The 22431-nt window shown below is 42.9% G+C and overlaps 1 protein-coding gene across 1 annotated transcript in view; it reads left to right on the forward strand.

Moving 5' to 3' along the window:
* Window positions 1–22431, forward strand: part of syne1a (spectrin repeat containing, nuclear envelope 1a) — a gene marked incomplete at its 5' end in the record, with an annotated part of 171551 nt that overhangs the window by 90722 nt on the left and 58398 nt on the right. The window contains 20 exon segments of the mRNA XM_080452284.1: window positions 2476–2622; window positions 3329–3454; window positions 3961–4137; window positions 4524–4789; window positions 5009–5165; window positions 5660–6058; window positions 6233–7837; window positions 8463–8800; window positions 8982–9126; window positions 9415–9633; window positions 11548–11864; window positions 12289–12454; window positions 12676–12831; window positions 13944–14096; window positions 14694–14876; window positions 15299–15436; window positions 15765–15950; window positions 18110–18232; window positions 18448–18630; window positions 20368–20511. Of these exon segments, the coding sequence (XP_080308410.1) occupies window positions 2476–2622; window positions 3329–3454; window positions 3961–4137; window positions 4524–4789; window positions 5009–5165; window positions 5660–6058; window positions 6233–7837; window positions 8463–8800; window positions 8982–9126; window positions 9415–9633; window positions 11548–11864; window positions 12289–12454; window positions 12676–12831; window positions 13944–14096; window positions 14694–14876; window positions 15299–15436; window positions 15765–15950; window positions 18110–18232; window positions 18448–18630; window positions 20368–20511 (5328 nt within the window).

Consider the following 22431-nt stretch of genomic DNA (forward strand, 5'->3'; position numbering starts at 1 on the left):
ACACACACTCATATAATGCATGCACATGCATGCAAACAGGAACACGTGTATCCCTGCAAGCACCTGCGATTGCGTGTGTGTATGTGCACACACATACACACACACACACACACACACACACACACACACACACACACACACACACACACACACACACACACACACACACACACACACTACATATTCATGCAGTTAATATTCCACCAGCCTAGGTATCCACTTAATCCTAACCCATTCTGACACCTAAACCCTTCTCTCAAGACAGCCCTTCGCTGCCAGTGTAGAGGGCACAACCAATTAAGGCTGCCAAGCGCAGTGCCACAACAGCCATACACAGCCACGAGTACCAGCCAAAACCACTCTCTCCGCCTCACCATATTAATCTCCAGAACGTCCCCTGTCAACTCCGTTTTTTCATGCCTCAGCCAAAAGTGGTCACACACCACTATTCAGTAGAGCTGGCAAGCCCCCTAATCCAGTGCCACTCTGTCATTTTGGCAAGCTCTCCTCCTCTCCTCTCCTCTGTCATTGTAGCTCACCTATAAACACACCACTTCCTCCACCGCCACCATCACCAAAACCACTCACAGCCAATCTGGCAACTGGCGTGTGATCCAGCCATACTTACAGTATCAATACAATGCTGCCAGATCTACAACTCCGCTTCCAGTCCTGCACTGACTGCCAAATCAGTCCCAGTTAAGCCCAGCTCTAATATCCTGCGGTCTCCTGGCCACCCTGCCAACCTCCTACCCTCTGCCAACTTCGTCGGGCTGTTTGCCAACACATATCTGTTACTGACCGTGCACCCCCCCTTGGGCTCTCATATTAACACTGTCAATCAGACCCTGCTGTTTCTTTCTCCCCTGGTGGGCATTGACGGCTGACGCCCCCACATTCAACACCTGTCAAATACAGCTTTGCATAACGGTTTACTTGTCAGGGTTGTATTGTCTAATGACATCAAAGGGGGATTTCTTTATTCACTGGAATGTTGTAATGAATACTTTTCATTTGATTTTGATTGTGTGCAGAAGGCCAGAAGGAGATTATATTTTCGGCCCTGTTTTTTGTGTCTGTCTGTCTAACATTTTGTGCACATTTCCAGTAGGCCAAGGAAAACACCCCACATCTTTCAAATCGGCCTCATTGTGGCACTATACCAGGTTATTTAATTGTTTGGCCTAAAGCTCTTGAACCATAGGTTGTACAAAATGTATTTTTCCCTGTAGTTCCTTGGATAATAACCCAGCTCCCCATATACAGTAGGCCACTCCCATTTCTACCTACCATTTTGCATGTTCTTCAAAACACAGTCATGTGATAAACATGTATCAAACATGTATCATTCATGTATTGTCCATTCCGATTGGCTGTTATTGCCTTCATAATTTGGCGTTAGGGGCCTATTTTACAAAGAATGTCAAAATCATTTGAATCACACACTGAGTTGCCACGCAGAGCCAAAAGCTATTTCACTTAGACCCAAAGAGGTGCCACAAATGCAACAAATGTCAATGTTTGTTGCAGAAACATGATTTCAACTGGATATTCCATGCTGGCAAAAAAATCCATATATCATTTCTGCATCAGTGCTGTGATATTTACTGCCCTGTTTAAGGATTACCTTTTTCAGTTGAACTGTTCAGTCTCCTGTTGCCTGCTTTTGGGTCCTGTTTTGCACTCACCCTGACAGTTCTATTCTTATTAGATTATTATTATTAGATTACTTATTTTTAAATCTGCTCTGAGTAAGGCTGTGTATCTGAGCCAGTCTTGCATCCTTTATTTTGGAGTGCCGCTTTTTCTACTTTGGTGGTATTTGATTCAAGTTATATTTATAGCTGAGCACCTAAACAAAAAAGGCATCCAGAGGAAGCGCACCTGCTTTTTTTCCTTAGTTCTATTCTTATATTTGCTATTCCTGCCGTGCCATTTCTGTCTCCTCGTTTTGTTTATAATACAATTATTTATTATTTTTTCTTTTTTAACACTGGACAGGGCGCCGGTCTATGATATACTGCTATGATATACTGCTTTTAAAAGAAAAACTGGGGGGTGCCTGCTGGCCTAGCGGTCCAGTTTCATACCACATAGGCTCTAATGCCAGGCTCTAAGCCTGACAGCGTGTCACATTTTCTGCGTGTCACTCCCCAATCTCTCTCTCCCTGTTTCCTGTCCTATTTTCACTGTAATACTAATATCATTAAAGGCAGAAAAGCCCCAACAAAGAAAATAAAAACGGTATTGCTGATTTTGCTTTCTTATGCAAAGTGAACAAACTATGATGTCACAGAAGGCATAGGAGTAAACATGATCACATTTTGCACAAGGAGTCCAACACATTAAACCTCAGCAGTTCATTCCATCCAATTTTCATGAAAATCCACGTTATTTTTGCTAAAAGGCAGACAAAACATTTATGGTGTGATTAGTGATTAATGTGCGCAATTTCCTCCCATCTGTCCCTGGTAGGTGTACCAGAGTCTAGACCGGGAGTTACAGAGACATGTGAGTCTACAGGACACTCTGCAGCAGTGTCAGACCTGGCTGACCTCGGTCTCAGATGATCCTGAGCCTCCTGCACATCTACCTCTCAGCCTGGAGGGGGCGCTACAGCAGGTATCTTAGACAATTATTTGAATGATCTTGTTTCTTATGGAAAATATAAGCCTGATTGTATCATCTGAACAATATAAAAGCTATGCATCATCTGTACTTTGATAACTGCTGCTTTTAGGGTGCATCTGCATGATTGTACTGTATGTGTTTGAAAGGTGTGCATAATTAGGCAACAGTAGGAAAAGCAGTTTTGTCCCTTTGGACTAGTACAATTTGGGTACAGTGGTATACAGTATGTGCAATTGATGACCAGACATCGCACATGTAATATAAATAACTGAACTGTTGATGAGGAGGATATAATCAGACAAAAAACTATTGCTAATGAATTACCCAATGTACAGTATGTGAATGAATGCATGTGCTGTGCTTGTTGTTTCTGTTGCTAGGCACCATTACCGTAGCACAGTGTATGATAGATACTGAATAAAGAACCTATTAGTTGAAATGGCCGTCATACGTTTAGTCTATCATCGTTAATGCTTTTATTGATGCAGATGTAGTATTAATTTTGTAAAAACTAATTTTATTAACAAATTAAGCCCTACAAAAGTCTACCAAAAGGAAATGCATGTATTTAATTCAGTATGAGCTGAAGCAGTGATAAGACACATCCCTCCCTACTGGTGATAAAAATGAATGACTCCCCCCCATCCCCCCCAGCAAATCAAACCCTGTGTACTGTGCATGTGTTGTGTGCTGTAAGGTGAAGCATGAAAGAGCTCTACAGGAGCAGGCCAGTACCTACCTCCAGCTTGTGTGTTCAGCCTGTGACCTGTCGGAGGCCAGGGTGAGAGAGACCGCAGCCGCTATACAGCAGGTCAAATTACAGGTTAGTTCAATACAACGACTCCTAAAGCCCCTGAAATAACACAAACGTGAACGCCAATAAGTCTGTCCACATTTCAGTGACAGGCTTATTGGCTACTCAGTGTTTTGTCCAAAACAGTGGAACATGTATAAACTTACAAATAATGGATAACACAATGGTTTGTCGTCCATGTTCATCTGTCAAAATTGTACGTAATAATGACCAAGGTGGTTGTCGCTTCACACGCTGTGTGCAATACATTTATCAGGTGGAATACCTGATAAATGCAGACCTTCCAAAGATTTACTGTGAAATTAGTGCTGCTACCTTTTAATTAATTAATCATCTATTGTATCATCTTATTCAGTTATTCCACATCATTGACAAAACTATTTAGAATTTTAATGTCAACCCATAAACAAAATGCACAACACAAGTACTAAATCATTTAGAATAAGACATTGGTTAACAGTTTTTATTGCATAATGTTATCCAATTGTATTTGTCTTATTATTTTTCCTGCATAGATTGAGGAGCGCATGTTGGTGTGTGAGGAGGTGGCGGACAGCTGGAGGGACGTGGAGGAGCAGAAGGCTGATCTGGACGCCCAGCTGAGAGAGACAGAACAGCAGCTCCAGAACCTCACCAGGAGACCTGCAGAACTGGAGCCCAAGATCGCTCAGAACCAGCTGGACAAGGCACAGGTACTATGAGTCCTATGAGTTTTTACAAGAATTGTGTGCAAGATTAACAGACAAATCAACTAAATTGTGTGAGAGTATGGAATAAATTATTATTCAAATTAATTATGAAAAAAAGTTCAATTAAAATACTTTATTATGGGTTTTAATTATTAAGTACATTTATTTAATTAATACAAAATAATATTCAACTTACTATAACTGCACAAAATCTTGCATCGTTCCCGAGTACAGTACAGTATATTAGTATTGTGTGTGTATATGTAATTCTTATTCTTATTCTATAATGTATGTATTACTGTATATATTCTTAAAAGCTAACATATACTGTAGCCTACAGTATGAAGCCTACATACTTCTCTCATCATTCTGTGCTCTCTGTCCTACAGGAGTTCCTTCAGCAGGTCAGGGACCGGCAGTCTGAGATAGCCCAGCTGAACAATGCTGTTGCTGGGCTGACAGAGGGCCAGGACTCCGCTGCCCTGGAGGACATAAGAGGTCTGAGGAGGAGCTGGATGGAGCTGGGCCAGAGGGCTGAGGAGCTGGAGGCTCAGCGGGGGGAGGACATGCAGAGGAGTGGGGAGTACCAGGAGAGCGTGGCTGCAGTGGAGGAGCTCTTCCACCAAGTGTCCAGGGAGTGGGACTACTTAGCCAGGTACAGATCTATCTACAGTAGTGGAAGAAGAACTCGGTATTCAAAATGTTATTTGAGTAGAAGTACAAAAGTATTGGCATCAAAGTATACTTAAAGTGCCAAAAGTAATAGTACTAATTATTTGTCAATTTGTCAAAATTGATCGAAAATAAAATGTTATTTATTTTGCAAATAAAGTGGATGTAGTAAGCCTGATATCCTGTATGTATGTGTAACCAGGGCAGACACAGAGAGTACCAGTGAGCATCTAGAGGCTCTGAGGAAGCTATCCAGTGACCTTGAGGAGCAGAGAGGAACCCTAGAGGAGCTGAGGGACCAGCGACAGGCTGTCCTGCCCCGACTCAGCCTGCTGGACAAAGAGCTGGTCAAGCAACAGGTGGGACTCCGCTCTTCAACTATATTGCACTCTGTCCTGATGAAAACCCATGTTTAGTTGAAACATGTTGACAATTTATAGCTTGAACTAGCCATGTTTTAACCCATTTAGACCTGGAGCACCTACTGTATTCGTTGTTATACCTTTCAATCCAGGAGCACCTTTTTGTAACATTAGCAGTTGCTATATACAGTATATATAGCAACATTGTAAATTTAATTTAATTTAGAATTAAAATCTGACGTTTTTCAGAAAACTTAGGTCAGGATTTAGAAGGCGTTTATAGAATCGGCCTCAGTCATAGTGACATGAGCATGATGTAGTGGTTCGCCGGTGGTCCTCCCATTAGCCAATTTTAATATAATAGGAAGGATAGTACTATCCCAGGATCTCCGCTGAGCACCTGTTTATTTCTACTTCCACTAGCCTTTGACGTGATAGTAGTCAGTCACACAGTACAAAGACAGATTTGTGTTTGCCTTTCTATCTTCCAGGTGGGGCACTTGGAGCAGCGCTGGGCGCAGTTGGACGGCCTTATTCAGCAGAAGATCCAGGACTCCGCTCAGACCCTGGAGGACCTGGCGCGGGTGGAGAACCAGCTGAGGGACGCCCGGGAGTGGGTGGAGGAGCAGCGTCCTGCCTTTACCTCTGCCCTGAAAACAAGCCCTCCTCCAGACCTGGCCCAGAGCTTCCTGTTCGACCACTTGAGTGTGTGCGTGGAGCTGGAGGCGAGGCAGCATCTGCTGGGCCAGGCGGTGAGCGAGGCCCAGGCGGTGGCCTCTAGGCTGGGGCTGAGTGAGAAGAGGTGCCTGCAGGAGCTGGTTGAACAGGCCCAGACTGAGGTGGAGGCCCTGGGGTCCAGAGTGACTCAAAGGAGGAAGTACCTCAGTAAGGTAGAAAGACTTTGATGCATGCTCGGAACTTTCACTGTTTTCATGCTTGGAAACAAATGAAAAATAATATACTCTATGTTTATACACGATGAAGGTCTATGTTGCACGCATCGACGCATCTATTGTTATCTATTATAGGTTGGTAACATGTGTGATACTTTTATTGTTCTCTAGGCCTTCACAGAGAGAACACAGTTCCTTCACGGCCTGGGAAGGGCGCTGACCTGGGTTCAGGAGCAGGAGAGGAAGGCTCTAGTAGACGACCACATAGCACTTCTCCCTGAAGACCTGACTAAGCAGGTTGCTTCTTGTCGCGGTGTCCAGAGTGGCCTACGGGCATACCAAGGGGAGCTGGCATCTCTGTGGGCACAGGGACGAGAGCTGGAGAGAGATGCCTCTGACAAAGAGAGAGCAGAGACCCTGGCTAGACTGGAAGAGCTGCAGGCAGCCTTTGAGATGGCTCTTCAGAGAACCACCCGGCGTCTGACTGACTTAAACAAAGCCTTGACCTCCAGGAAGTACTTCCAAGTCGACCTGGACAAGACGTGCCATTGGCTGAGACGGGCAGACGCTGTTACCTTCTCTGAAATCGATTTAACCAACACTGAGGATGATTCAGAATTACAAACACAGTTGTCCAAGTACCAAAATGTTCTGGAGCAAGCTTCAGAATACGAGAACCTCCTACTCATCGTCCAAAGAATTGGTCAGGAGATCCTCCCGACTCTGAACGAGATCGACCACTGCTACCTGGATGAGAGGCTCAATGCCCTGCCTCAGCAGTACAACACCATATTGGCTCTAGCCAAAGAGAAGAGAGACAGAGTCCAGCAGGTAATCCTGGAGAGAAAAGAGTTCAGCACTTTCTTTGAAATCACTCGTAATGCACTGGAGGAGCTACAGGAGCAGTGTGACAATCTGGAGCAGAAGACTATCGGTGTTAGTGAAGAGGAGGCTGTTCATCTAAATAACGAATACAGAAATTTAAATGGAAGCCTGTCCCACCTTAGCCCTGCCGTGAGAGAACTCAAGGGAAAAAATGAGGGGTTTCTTAGTAGGGGCCAACAATGCAGAGCTGAAGAGACTTTACAGTTGGTCTGCCTCCACAACAGCCTTAAAAGGAAAATTGATGGAAAAATTGAATGCTTTGACAATTCCTTGAAAACGTTGGTTGAGTACGGCGAGGTGACAACCAAGCTGGGGTCAGAGTTAAAGACTGTGAAAGAGAAGCTAGTAGGACTCAAGTCAAAGCCTAGCTTGAGTGTCACAGATAAAGTGACAGGTCTTTATTTACTACTTAAATGTCTGGAGAGTATAAGCTCACAAGTAGAAGAATGTAAACGAAAAACTGAAGGCCTCGGTCTGAACATTGACCCAGCTGCCATCCAGGAACTGACCACGCGGCAGGAAGCATTGCAATCTTTGCGGTCGGAAGTGGGAAGCTGTATCAGAGAAAGTGAACGGCATGTCAGAAAGAATGAGGATTTCAAGACTGAGGTTGAGAAAATGTTTCAGTGGTGGGGGAATATGAAGGACAACCTGGGGGAGACTTTGACCCTGTCAGAGGTCAAACTTGAGAAGGTGCAAGAGGAAGTGAGGAGAATGAAGATTGTATATGAGGAAGTGCAGTGCATACTGAGGGTGGCAGATGCTTTGGGTTGTAGAGAGAAGCAGAGATATAGCAGTAGAAAAGTGGCAGTGCCAACCCATGTAGAGGAGAAACTGCAGGAGCTGACCCAGCTGGGAACTGACGTTCAGCAATCAATTAACACTAAACAGGTGAGTGTGTCCTATGCTCTTAATAGATTAAATGTTCATTAATTGTACTTTTTATTAAACACGTAGATGATATAAAACATCCAAAGTGATGGGAAAGTTATTAAAGCTCATGAATTTAATCCATTATTCATGACTTTAACCTGCTGAATAATTTCCCCATTCCCTATTCCCTCTTGTATCAATATTTATAAGCTAAGGGCAACCAAACCGAAACATTTGCCCATTTTAGAGATGCTACAAAGTTTAAATAAGTAAGCGATAAGTGATGCTTAATTTAAAAAAGAATTGTAGCAATTTAAAGCAGTTGAGTAGATCCCAGAAGATTCATGTTGAATAAAAGGGGAAGTAGAATTCAAGTATGACGCTCACATTGTAGCATATTGCCATGCTTTTATAGAGAGACAGAGAGGTTACTATTCATTCGTTTCATTCTCTTCCTTGAGGGGACTTTGAGGGGATATTTTGTAAAGTAGAGAGCATACAATTAAGAGCGTCCTTCCAACAAGACATTTACATAATTTGAAATAAAGGACACCTGCTCAGCTCAATGGATTTAAGTAAAATATTCAGAACACAATGTGATATGAATACGTCTTTATTTGACGCCGATCTTTCCATTTCCCAGCTGGCTGTGATTCAAGCCCTTTCCTTAGTCGAGAGGCACCATACATCCCAGCAGTCTGCCCAGAAATGGCTGGACTGTGCTGGGGCTTTCCTCCAGATGGCCAGCCAGGGAGTAGAGCTGGAGAACCTGACGGAGAGCCTCACAGAGCTGGAGGAGATCTTAGCCCAGGAACGAGTCTTCAAAACTGCTTTAGAGGAGCTGGGGTCCTTGGCTACTCAGCTGGAGAACTTTGTGGAACCAGGCGTGAAGAATGAACTAACACAAAGAATTGAGGCAATGCAGCTGAAAACTTCAGAGCTCAAACGGCAACTACATGAGCACAGAGAGGCGCTGCAGAGGTGTGTGTGTGTGTGTGTGTGTGTGTGTGTGTGTGTGTGTGTGTGTGTGTGTGTGTGTGTGTGTGTGTGTGTGTGTGTGTGTGTGTGTGCGCGTGTGTGTGCGTTTGTGTTATACCTTTTCAATGCTTTTTTTTATTAGTAATAGTACGGTAAACTGCAATTTGCATGACTTTCTTTCTAGCTGTAGTTCTCAATGGAGCTGCTTCCAAAATGAGAGAGAGACACTGATTGAACAAATGAACAAAGCAGAAAGAGGGATGGCCATTTTCAACACAGCCAAAGCAGCCAATAGCCTGGAGGCAGAGGACAAGCGTCAGAGATACAAGGTACAGTAGGACATTGCATGTGTCATTACTTATAGATCTTTCATTAAATGTACAATAGCTATGCTCTGGAAAGGCACAGTACATGTAGGACATGTAGTTATCAGTTTGTTTTATCTGTCGGCATTAGAAATGAGTCATTGTTATTGAATTATTGAATTATTATTAATTCAACTATTTTAAGTGTCTTGACAGTAGACACTAGACAGCCCACCAGATGAAATCTATAAATGAGTTATTTACCATATTTCACTGTCTACATTTAGTTTTTATCTCTTTCTCCTGCTGTAGTCCCTGGTGACTCAGATTGATGCATTGGAGCAACCCCTGACATCCCTGAGAGAGAAGACAACAGAACTAGATCAGATCAGCTCTGAGTCCAGCAAAGCTGTCACCAGCCACTCTGTGTCGTCTCTATGGCAACGCTGGAGTCGGCTCCACAGTGTTGCCCGTGCCCAGGAGAGGGCGCTGGAGGACACAGCCAGGGAATGGAGGAACTTTGCTGACAAGGTAAGAGTAGATGGAACAATATTTTACGTATATGTTCTTCTGATGTGTATGTGGATGGATGGATGGATGGATGGAACGATGATAGCTGGAATGATTTCTGTAAATGTGTGTACAGTTTGTACTTGATTTCTTGAAATAAAGGTATCTATCTATTACATGTTTCTATGAGTGAGCACATGTATGCACATCTGTGTGGGACGTACAACAGTAATAATAATAATAATTACTTATGTAGTCATTTTTTTTATAATTCACAACTTTTTGTATAGTTTTTGTGTAATTGCAATACTAATGGGTGGTTGTCACAAAATCCCCAGGCACACCTGCACTTGGCTCATGCCATACCAGTGTGCCTTCTGCCTTGGCACACCAATTGAGAACCACTGCTATAGTGAGCCTTAACCACTTAACACCACGCCCTATATACTTTGTCGTACAACAAATAGCGTAATTAGCCCACAATCACGATGCATTGGGATATGATAGATCTGCTACTTTGTAAAAGAAAACGTTTTTTGGGCGGTGTAGCCGCCCCTATAAGTGGGGTTGGGACACCTCATTAGTACACCCTTCGCTGTACTGTGATTGGCTCATAATTAGTACACCCCTAGCATTAGTACACCCCTAGCTGTACTGTGATTGGCTGACTCTATTGGCTGACTCTATTCAGCACTGTGATTGGCTAGCGAGACACATGATGAAATTGATAACCTATAAATAGGACTATGCACTTAAAAAAACAAACAAAAAATTAAGTGAGCTTCCATCACTGTGATGACCACTGTGATGACCACACCGCCCACTTCACACTGGGTGTGATTTTTTTGGGCGGTGAAACCGCCCCTATAAGTGAGATTTGGAAAAATGTACATTTTCCTGCGCTGTGATCTGGGCCCAGGAAATTTGTACAATTATCCTGCGCTGTGATTGGCCAATCACAGTCTATTCAGGACTGTGATTGGCCAGTGTCACATGACACATGTGCATAGCCCTATATAAGTAACCATAACTTGAAAAAAACCAAACTTTGTTTTTTTCAAGTTATGGTTTCGTCCATCATAAAGAGTGTTTCAATAAATGTATTTATCTTTTGTACATGATTGGTTGACTCCATTCAGTATTGTGATTAGCTAGCAAGACACCGCCCACTTCACACAGGGTGTGATTTTTTTAAATCTTTGAACATTTGTGCCTATAATAACATGCCCAAAATAGGGATGCCAGGTTGAAAGGGGTTAATGCAGCTTATTACTGCAGTGGAAGGGCTTTTACTTGTGTAAATTGAGGTCAAACCACACACACACAGCAACAGCTGAATAACTGTGGGTGTAGTGTGTAGTGTGATGCAATTCTAGGCTTCAGGCCAGTCGCACGCTCCCGCCAAAGCACGTTGTCGTGAAAGCAGCCTCCCGCCCACCCGACCCATTTCTAGTCTGACTGTTACCAGCCTCCAGCTCACCAGAATTCCCACAAAGCATTGCTCCGGAGACGGAGGAAATGAGATCATAGCGTAGGAAGTTCTCACTTCCTTTCATGTGGCACATTCTTGTTGTCCACTGACTTTCTATGGCCCCATTGTTCAACTGGACATGTTGTCATTCTGTACACAGGGTCTCTTGACACCGGTTTCTGCCAATGAATAGAGATAACTCTTACAACAATTAACAATGAAGTAGCCAGATACGTTATCATGACGATATCCTAATTGCCCCTGTGCAGGTTCAATATTATTCATAACTTCATATGTTATGTACAGTAATCATCCACTTATCACTTGTTTATTGTATTACCATAAGCCATGGCAATAAAATGTCTCTCTTCTGAGACTTTAATTGGAAGATGAATCTTGGTCCATTGCGTAGTGCATTCCAGGAGCCTTAACAGACCAATAACTCAGCCTCGCCTGTCTTCCAGATGGAGAAGGTACGCTCCGTGTCCATTGACCTCCACGGGCGCGTTCCCGACAGCACGGTGGAGAAAGCGGCCACCAGGGCGGCGCTACAGAGCCTTCTGGAGTATCATGACTCCTTCAGCCAAGAGGTGGAGAGAGAGCTGTCCGCTCTGGCCCTGCTGGCACGACACTCGCTCTGTCTCAGAGGAGAGGAGGAGCAAGTGGAGGCTGAGGAGGAGGAGGAGGAGGTGGAGGAAGAGAAGGACCGAAAGACAGAGAATGGACAGGAGGAGACGCCATGCCTGCACGAGATCAGGAGCATGCAGGAGGAGTGTGAGAAGTGAGTACAGCGGGGAAAGTGGAAAAGTGAAATGAGGGGAAACTATGAAAAGCTCTTGAGAACATTTGTTATTATTATTATTTGTATTATTATTATTTGTTTTACAAAATTAATGGCTGTGAAATGTCACTTAATCTGATGGCTACAGTTTAACATTTTGATGGAGTTTAGAGTGACAGTATGCCTAAGATTTTATTCTCCATTGTGATTGGCCTTTTCCAGTATAATGATACATTGTTACTTTTAATATATGATCAATTTAACACTTACCCTTTTCTAATTAGTCAATACACAAACATGAGTATATCCTAAAAAAATGCTACTTCATGCCAAGGTCTGATCTGAGGGTGGTCAATTCTTCACAATGGTGCAGTGCCAGCAGCTATTGTGTTTTGAAAGAAACCTGTCTTCATGTGTGTTCCAGCTTGGTGTTGCAGGTGCGATCTAGCAGGGCCCAGGTGCAGCAGGAGCTGAGGGAGAGAGAGGAGGTGGAGAAGGAGCTGGGCCTCGTCAAAGGCTGGATCCAAGACACCCGCGGACTCCTGCTGAGTCCTACTGCTGACCTGGATTCACTGCTGCAAGAGCTAGAGGTTCATGCACACGCACACGGACACGGCACACACACACACACACACACACACACACACACACACACACACACACACACACACACACACACACACACACACACACACACACACACACACACACACACACACACACACACACACACACACACACACACACACACACACACACTCCTTTGGGACTGCAAATAATAATCGCTTTGTTTGTTGTGGTGACCTTGTAGACTGCACACGGTGAGGTCATCAGTAGGCGTCAGAGTGTGGAGCGTATGACGGAGCTCCAGCAGTCCAAGTACCAGGACCTCCAGGCTGGCCTGCCCTCTGAACTCAGCATGCAGCTGGCAGAGGTGGCCCTTGCGCTGGGGTCTGCTGAGGACCAGGTAAGCCCTCCTCACTACTATTGTCATTTGAGTTTATCGTTTATCTCATTATTGTTTATGTTATGGACGAAATGTGATATGGACTAGTTGGTTTTATATGGGGCGGCAGTGGCTCAGGGGTAGAGTGGCCGGGTAGAGTGAACTGGAAACCGCAAGGTTCCCAGTTTGATCCCGGGCTGGGAGGCTCCCCCAGAGTTAGTGTCGAAGTGTCCTTGAGCAAGACGCTGAACCCCTAATTGCTCCCTATGAGCAGGTTGGTGCCTGGCATGGTTTCCTCCGCCATCGGTGTATGAATGTGTGTGTGTGTGAATGTAATGCACATTCTATGTAAAGTGCTTTGGATTAAAAGCGCTATACAAATGCACCATTTACCATCTACCATTTACCATATGGGTGTGGTCATACATTAATACAGGGGACTGGAACACATTTTCATGACCAGTAATAATTTCAATCCGTCTTGCTAATGAAAGATGTACAGATAGTACTGGACAACTGAACATTAATTGATTTGATATATGTATAATCTTATTTCAGTCAGATAACGCACACATAGATTGAGAACATTAATAGCTTGAGAGCATTTTATTTATAAAATGTAAATACAAGTGTGAATACCTTGGTGTTCAGGCTCTGCTATACATTACTCCACTGCTCAGCATATTAGAAGAGCAGGTGGATATACATCTATAACAACCCCCCCCCAGGGGGAAACAGAACACTTAGGGAAAGCACAGCCTACTGGTGGTGCTGGGGTGGTGGTGGGAGTAAACAAGTGCATGCAACGTTCAGTGGCACTGACAGCTAGCCTGGCTCCAGCCCCTGAATTGCTAGGGCTTTCAGACTGAATAATGGAGTGAAACGAAATGAAACTTCAGGCTGAGTGTCAGACTAACTGACAGCAAGAGGAAATACAATGAATGAGGTGAGCTTAAATATACCGCCAATTTGGTCTGCTGCTTAACACGTCACATACTGTACATCGCTCACATAGTGCTGCGCATGCGTGCAAACCTCTCGAGTGCATCTGTCTGAACTAGCTTGTAGACTATGCATCATATTGCTATGTTGCTCTATGACAGTACACCAAGTGTTACCTCCATCTGCTTTAGGTCCAGGCGAGAGAACGGGAGGTTCAGCAGACCAGAGATGTGAAGGAAGACTTCAGCTCCAGGCTTCAAGACATCGAGGGCAAGCTGAAGAGCATCTCTCTGAAACTTGGAGACAAGGCTTCCGACCTGGAGCAGGCCAGAGAGGAGACCAAAGTAATCAAGCAGACAGATTGACTAATTAACAAGCAATTAGCCCTAATTAAACCGCCAATTTACTTTGCAGATGTTGGGGTTAATGAATGGTGGGTTGAGATTTGTGTGTGTGTGTGTGTGTGTGTGTGTGTGTGTGTGTGTGTGTGTGTGTGCGTGTGCGTGTGCGCACGTGCACTCGTGCGTGCGTGTGTAATGGCCTGTGCTGAATCCACCTTGCAACACAACAGTGACCCACTTTAAGAAATATTCCAGATGGGATTCTGACCCTTTATCCCCTCCATTCCTCCACACCTCCTTCCGCCTCTAATCCCAACTCAAAACGTCTCTTTTCTTCCTTCTCTTATCTCTCCTCTACTTTGCCCCTCTTCTGCCGAGAGGCCCCCTAAGCCTAAACAGCATGTTAGGAAAAAAACACATCTGCAATTCAAACAGATGGAAATAACCACCTGGACTGTGGGGTTTTACTGACATTATGTTTCAACCCCTCTCCTCTCCTCTCCTCTCCTCTCCTCTCCTCTCCTCTCCTCTCCTCTCCTCTCCTCTCCTCTCCTCTCCTCTCCTCTCCTCTCCTCTCCTCTCCTCTCCTCTCCTCTCCAGTGTCTTTGTGAGGAGTGTGATGGGTGCGGTCGTTCCCTGGCAGAGTTAGGTGTAGCGGTGCAGGAGTTTGGGGAGCAGAACCCTCTGCTGTGTAAGCAGCTGGGCGATGCTCTAGCCAAACTGGCCGAGGTGCAGCGCCATACTACACAGCTGGCCCAGGACAGGGCCAACAGACTGAAGAAGGTGAGACATAAAATCTACTATCCATAACCTGGAACCAAAAATAAACTATATTGCATATTTCTACAAATGTGCTCTGTACTGTAGTTAAAAAATAACTGCCTGTGGATTATTTAAATTAACAGCAATCTGGAAGGATGTCTAGGAGTTGTGGAATAAGAAATTGCATAGTGCATCTTAGCTTAACAACATGATTCAGAAGTATTTATAATGTTGATTATTATTACATGTACAGTAGGTTTTTATGAAGCCAAATGCTGCATACTCCTATCTTGCACCTTGTACATTACTCTGGATAAGCGTGTCTGCTAAATGCCTACATTTTAATTGCATTATTCGCAATTAATATTTTGAAAATATATTATATTATATTGTTAGTGAATCCGTTCAGAAGCTCTTGTCTTTACCTGTTCCTGTTCGAGCAGGCAGAGAGGCAGCTAGAAGAATACAAGGGGATGAGGGCATTCATCCTGGGCTGGACAGAGAAGGCAGAGGCCCTGGTCACTGGCAACATCATTTGGAGTTCTGCCTCCCAACTGCAGGAGCAAATCAGAACACACCAGGTGGGAATGTAATGAATCTCTTTACCAAGGCATGTGCCTGTCCCTATACGATCCACTTAAACCTTCCGGACTTAGTAAACTAGTCAAAATGTTCCCTCAGAATATGGATGCCGGGGTTCAAGTGGTTAAAACATGGTTTTCCAGTGTGATATTTATCCTACAACCAGGCATTCTACAGGCAATGACCCGAATCATGCACACTTAAAAAAAATCAATTTATTTTTACATTTCAGTTTCAGCTGTTGAAAATAATTCTATACGCCAGTAATTGCCGTATAATACAAACTCTGTTCCTCTTGGCCTGTCATTCGTGTTCCCATGGCAACAGGCATTGCTGCGGGAGTGTCGGGGTCTCCATGGTGACCTGGAGGCCATGGGTGAGAGGGAGGGGCAGCTGGGGGAGGTGCTCCAGACAGAGGGGTGGAGCCAACAGGTGAAGCACCTGAGCAGGCGCACAGAGGAGCTTCAACAAAATGCAAAGACACGCCTCCAGAGTCTGCAGGACGCAGCTAAGGTAACTGATAAATCCTGTGCTGTGTGCAGGCAAGCATTACAGGGGAATGCACACTGTGAAATGTATTATAGTCTTTAACTGTCTCCATCAGTGATCCCTTTGCAAACATCAATGATCTCTCTATACACCACCAATGCTATAAGAGCCAACTGTTCTGTTTAGGTTAGTGAGAACAAACCAACCTCGTTAACATGACTGCTCTTATGAAGTCTGGCTAACAGTCCCATTAATTGCAATGCACAGCAGGAGGTACCTATTGCCTTGGAGTTGGTCACATGTAGCAGAGATGTAATGCCACAGTGCCCTCTTATGGTAGCTCACCTAGTATTACATGTAATACCTTTATGATAGTATGAACTGCAGTACTTTAGTTTATTGGAGTGGTATATTGTTTAGAGGTGTTGATAATGAGGTAATCACACACTCCCACACATAAAATGTGCCATTAAAACACATTTTCTTATTTTGCCCCTGGGTCTATCTATGCACATTCTTAACATTGTGTGGGTCTTTATATCACAAATTAGGTTTTGTGGTTACCACATATCTGATTAATACAGTTCATGCCAGAATGTTTAGATAAGAACAACCTTGAGCCTTAGGGTGACCACCCGTCCCGAAATTCGCGGGACAGTCCCGAAATTGGACCCTCTGTCCCGCGTCCCGCACAAGCAGGGCAATGTCCCGAAAATCAAAGTTATGGAAAAAAAAAAGAATGTTCATTAATTTTTTAAGTTAACTTGCAATACCCTCTTATATCTGTGAAATACTATTCTTGGATAAATGTAATTGGTCAATGCTGTATGTATTTGTGGAACAAAAAGGCTCTGCTCATATAACAGAGACTGGGAGAGTAAATATACATGGTTGATATCTGTGTCAAACGACCCAAACAAGGCAGAGTGTACGATTTGTCGTCGGAACTTCACTATCACCCATGGAGGAGAGAATGATATTAAGAGGCATGGTGACGGTGAAGCTCACAAGAAAAATGTACAGCAAAGAAAGGCCAACACTAGCTTGACAAGCTATTTTTCAACACAAAAAGACAGCAACACAGATAAAGTCACCGCAGCGGAGGTAACCAGTGTCTACCATAACGTGCAGCATGGCTTATCATACAGATCTGGTGAGTCTCCCCCCCTCTCTCTCGCTGACTCACTCGCTCGCTTTCTCTCTCTCTCAGTAGGCTACTGTAGGCTACTTTATTCTACGGCGATCTGTAACAATGTGATGTTTTGAAAAACACTCCAGTTGTTGTTTGTTATAATAAACAATGATTAGTATTTGAGAAACGGTCTAGTTGTTGTCTAATATAATCCACAAAATACATTAGTATAAACCCATTTTGTTTGAATATTTTATTAGGCAGAAATAGTTTTTTGTGATAATAAATTGGTAAAATCAGGCAAAAATATGAATTAAATAACATAACCCTAACCTAACTCCTAATCCTAACCGTAAAACCAAAATAAAGAAACCAAAAACTGGAAAAGAAACAAACCCAATCCGCCCAGAACCGAAAAAAACGAACCCAATCTGCCCAGAACCGCAAAAAAATTTCACGCTCGCGCGAGGGGTCCGCATGCAGCGCGCGTGCATGCGTCCCGCGATGTCCCGCGAAACGGGTTAATCTGTCCCTCAATGGGCCTGTTTGGAGGTGGTCACCCTATTGAGCCTAGAACTTGAAACTATTATTTCAACCCGGTATGCTTTTCTTTAACTGACCACTTGCTCGACACGTTTTCATTTGCTCTTTTGTGTGGTAAAATGTTTTCGCCTGGTACACCACACAGGGCAAGACACATGATTTCAATAATTTTTTGAATAGTATTTGATGCCAGATTGCTTAAACATAATATAGAGTAATGTCCGAAATGCACATAAAAACATTTATTGGAATGGGCACACACAGTATATGTTGCAAGGCCACACAAACAAAAGTGAACAAAAATGTCTATAGAGCACTGGCACATGCAAAGGGTTTTGATTTACTAAAGTAGTTGTCTTCAGGCAGAATTACTTCAACGTGTGTTGTAAATGTGTTGTAAATCACATGTCCTAGTATATGTCTGCATAGTATTATGTTAGCATGGCTGTTGCTCGACCCCTCCAACACTTACTTGCTTTGATAAGTTACGTCCCATGTGCCTGTACAGGACATGCTGCGTTTGGAGGCGGAGGTGAAGAGTCTTCATGCTTCTCTAGACCAGGTGCAGGTCACTCTGGCATCTCCTGACCTGAACAGACTGAGCCTCAGGGAACAGCTCACTCACAGACAGGTAGACACAAGATACACATGCACGCGTGTACACACACACACACACACACACACACACACACACACACACACACACACACACACACACACACACACACACACACACACACACACACACACACACACACACACACGCACACTCTTTAAAACTATCTTCTTACATACTGCAGAGTCACTATAACTAATTCTTTACATCTCCCATCACGTCTCCTGAAGCGTCTGTTGGTGGAGATGGAGGGTTTCAAACAGCAGGTGGCAGCAGTTCAACAGTGTCAGAGCGCCCTCCGGCTGCCAGAGGAGGTAGTGGCCAGCCTGCATATCTGTCGCACAGCCCAGGCCTTGCAGCAGGAGGCCAGCCAACTACAGCATACCACCATTCAGCAGTGCAACATTTTACAGGTAGGGGGTGAGCCTCACATTCATAGCAGCTCATAAGGTGCCACATGGCAAGTGGCAAGTTAATTAAAAAAGGTAAATGTGTACTTTATTGGGGACATTTGTCCTTTGCATTTGACCCATCCTAACAGAAAGCAGAGCAGCGCTCAGGGACCAACTCCAATTGTAATGCCAGTAACTTGGTGAAGGGCACTGGAAGGAGTATATACTGTAGCATGCATGTCTTTTGGTGTGGGATGAAACCCAACGCAAACATGGGGAGAACTTGCAAACTCCAAACAGAAAAGCTACTGCCGCCGGACCTTCTTGTTGTGAGGCAACAGTGCTAACCGCTGCCACACCTTGCCAACCACTGCACCAACTGTGCTGTGTGTGTGTGTGTGTGTGTGTGTGTGTGTGTGTGTGTGTGTGTGTGTGTGTGTGTGTGTGTGTGTGTGTGTGTGTGTGTGTGTGTGTGTGTGTGTGTGTGTGTGTGTGTGTGTGTGTGTGTGTGTGTGTGTGTGTGTGTGCGCGCATTTGTGCAGGCTCCAATGTGTGTGGATCATAAGAGCGCAAGGAACACATGACATCCAAATTGATCTCTATAGCATACAGTATGTGCACCATTTACACATACCAGTAGTTGGCCAACATATGCTCAAACAGTTGCGCTGTGCTGTACAGTATTTAGTCATCTATATGGCTATACCATTAAGTGTGGTGTCATTCAATAGCTGACAGTTGCTCCACACAGATAGAAAGTCATTTGATGCATTGATGATTACATTTTTACTGTCTCCTACTTGATGCTCTGCTATGTGATGAATGTTGCATTCACAACAGGCCTCCCCAGGAATGTCAGGGTTGTTTACTGTTCCCTGTCACAGCAGAGAAATATCCTCTTATCTTCTAGTCCAGGCCAGGGCTGATTGTTCTACTAAGCTCATTTTGGTGAAGATTAGTTAGTTTTTAACTGGGAGCAGCAGACATTCACCTTAAGCATCTTATGCATCTTATCCATGCCACTGTTGTGGAGGTTTGGATGTGTTACTGTTTACATGTACTGTATACAGAATACCAGATACTGGTTCAATATTCCAGCTAATGTCATATTTCCTGTTTATGTTACATCTCCATGTTGTGTTCCTATAACTGTATATAGAGTATCCTGGAAATGCTGAATAGTCTGATGCAAATAGCAAAAAACAACAGTATAATAAAGCATCTATCCTTGTTAACATTGGCCTGTACTAGCAGCAACGTTTGGGTCTTTAAACTTTGGGATATGGGCTTATCCTGGTTATAAACATCATATCATCGCTGTTGGGCAGAAACCTTTTATCTCCATTTCATCTTTTGAATATTTTTTTATAAATTAATGCCTTATTTTATACTTAGTCGTGTGACAGTTTCACACAAAAGTAATAAATAGTCACAATGTGACACGTGTGAGCTTGTAGATCAGCGTCTATAATGACATGCCCACAACAGAGACTGACTAAATAATAACTACATTGGATCCATTGGAACACAGTTTTTTTCCTCCATGTTTCCTGACATGTAACCATTTTGGATATATAAGGTTTCTGCCTGACAACGACAATATGGTATTTAACTTCATTAATGCTTACACTGAAAAAAAATCCCTGTGAATTGTAGAAAAAGACTAATGTACATAGAGTAGTATGAAGATGTGCAACAGGCTTATTGTCGTAAAGGCTTTTAGATGTAGCCTCAATATTTCCATGTTGCGTTTCCCAGGAGGCAGTGGTGCAGTATGAGCAGTACGAACAGGAAGTGAGGAACCTTCAGAGGTTGATAGAGGAAGCCCACCGCATCATTCAGGATCGCCCGGTCTCCACCAGCAACATACAGGAACTCCAGGCCCAGATACACCACCATGAGGTGAGACCACACACACACACACACACACACACACACACACACACACACACACACAAGCACGTGCCTACGTACATATGCACATGCTTGCACACAAGAGATAAAACACAGGAGAGGTAAGAGTCAAGGATCAAACAGGTCTAGACAGATTAGCTGCTCACAGACGCACACAAGGATGGACACACACACACACACACACACACACACACAGTCACACACACACACACACACACACACACACACACACACACACACACACACACACACGGACGGACGGACGGACGGACGGACGGACGGACGGACGGACGGACGGACGAAAACATAGTAATAGGTCTTCGGAGAAAATAATTATATATATTAAAAAAAATGATGTTTTCATTCACTGAGTTCTAAGTATCCCTGACAACTGTGTCTCTACTGTGGGACAACATGGTGTCAACATATGGAAAGCAAATTGAAACAGATGCCAGTGTGTTATGAATGATGAGTTGTTCCCAACTGTTCTGCACAGTTTAGTCACATTCACATACCTGCTTTATTAGTAGATTCATAGATTCATCACCCAAATGATCAGTACATAGAATTTCAATGACCATCTAACTGACAATCATGTTCTGTATTTTCAATTGCTCATTTAATATCCCAGAAGATTATTATGCAATTAATGTTTTAAATGGATTTTATAATGGGGTCACCTACTTCAACATCAAAGAGCCCTGAGAGAGAGAGAGAGAGGGGGGGGGGTGCATGAAAAATGTATAATACAATGTAGTTGTGTAATACCATAAAACAGAGGTGTAATACAGATTGCGTTTCATAAAACTATTCTTTGAACAATCATTTATTCATTGCATTTATTTATGCATTATGCGTTTGATTTTATTCCATAATGTGGCTGTTTTCCATTTGAAGTTAATAAGCCACATCGGTAGCACTTGCTATGCATCCTATGTGTATAACGCATCATGAACATACTTATAAGGCATTATATATATATATATATGCTCATAACCCTGTATAATCAGATTTATAAGAGCTCATAAATACTCATAATGCTTTATAACCATAACACATTATAAGGCCTTTTATAATGACTTATAAGTATCAAGTGTTATAATACTTCATAATTGCTGCCAAATTGGTAACAGTTGCTATGCATCCCAAATTAATGCTCATAGTTATAATTCATTATAATCAATTGATAATGCTTTGTTATCACTGTTATAATGTGTCATAACCATTATAATGCATTATTATAAGGCATTGTAATACGATTATAAGTTATTATAAGTGGTCATTTGTTACTTTATGATCATTTTATAAGGCTTTATTATCACGTTTATAATGCCTTATTATCATTTATAAGGTGTTATACTGTGATTATAAGTTATTATAAAGTGAACATTTGTGACATTATGATCATTTTATAAGGTGTTATTATTAAATCTTTATCGCTTTTAAATCATTGTTATAATGCATTATAATTACTGTTATAATGCATTACACTATGATCATAAGTTATTATAAGTGGCTATTTATTACTTTATGATCATTTAATAATGCTGTATAATAAAGTATAAAATGCCTTATACTCACTGTTATAACACATTTGAATCACTGTTATAATGCCTTATTATCACTTATAATGCATTACAACTGTGATTATAATGCATTATAGCAGTGATAATAAAGGATTGATTATAATGGATTATAACTATGAGAATACATTTTGGGTTGCATAGCAAGTGTTACCAAGTGGGTAGCAATTATGAAGTATTATAATACTTGACATTATAACATGCTGTATAATGTTTTATGATTGCATTATACGTTGTTATGAATATGTATAACTTTAATCATCACGTGTTATAAGCTTAATACAATGCATTTATACTTGAACTTATAAGTCATTATAACAAGCTT

Source organism: Gymnoscopelus braueri (genome assembly GCF_963280865.1).
Source record: "Gymnoscopelus braueri genome assembly, chromosome: 16".
Lineage (NCBI taxonomy): Eukaryota > Metazoa > Chordata > Actinopteri > Myctophiformes > Myctophidae > Gymnoscopelus > Gymnoscopelus braueri.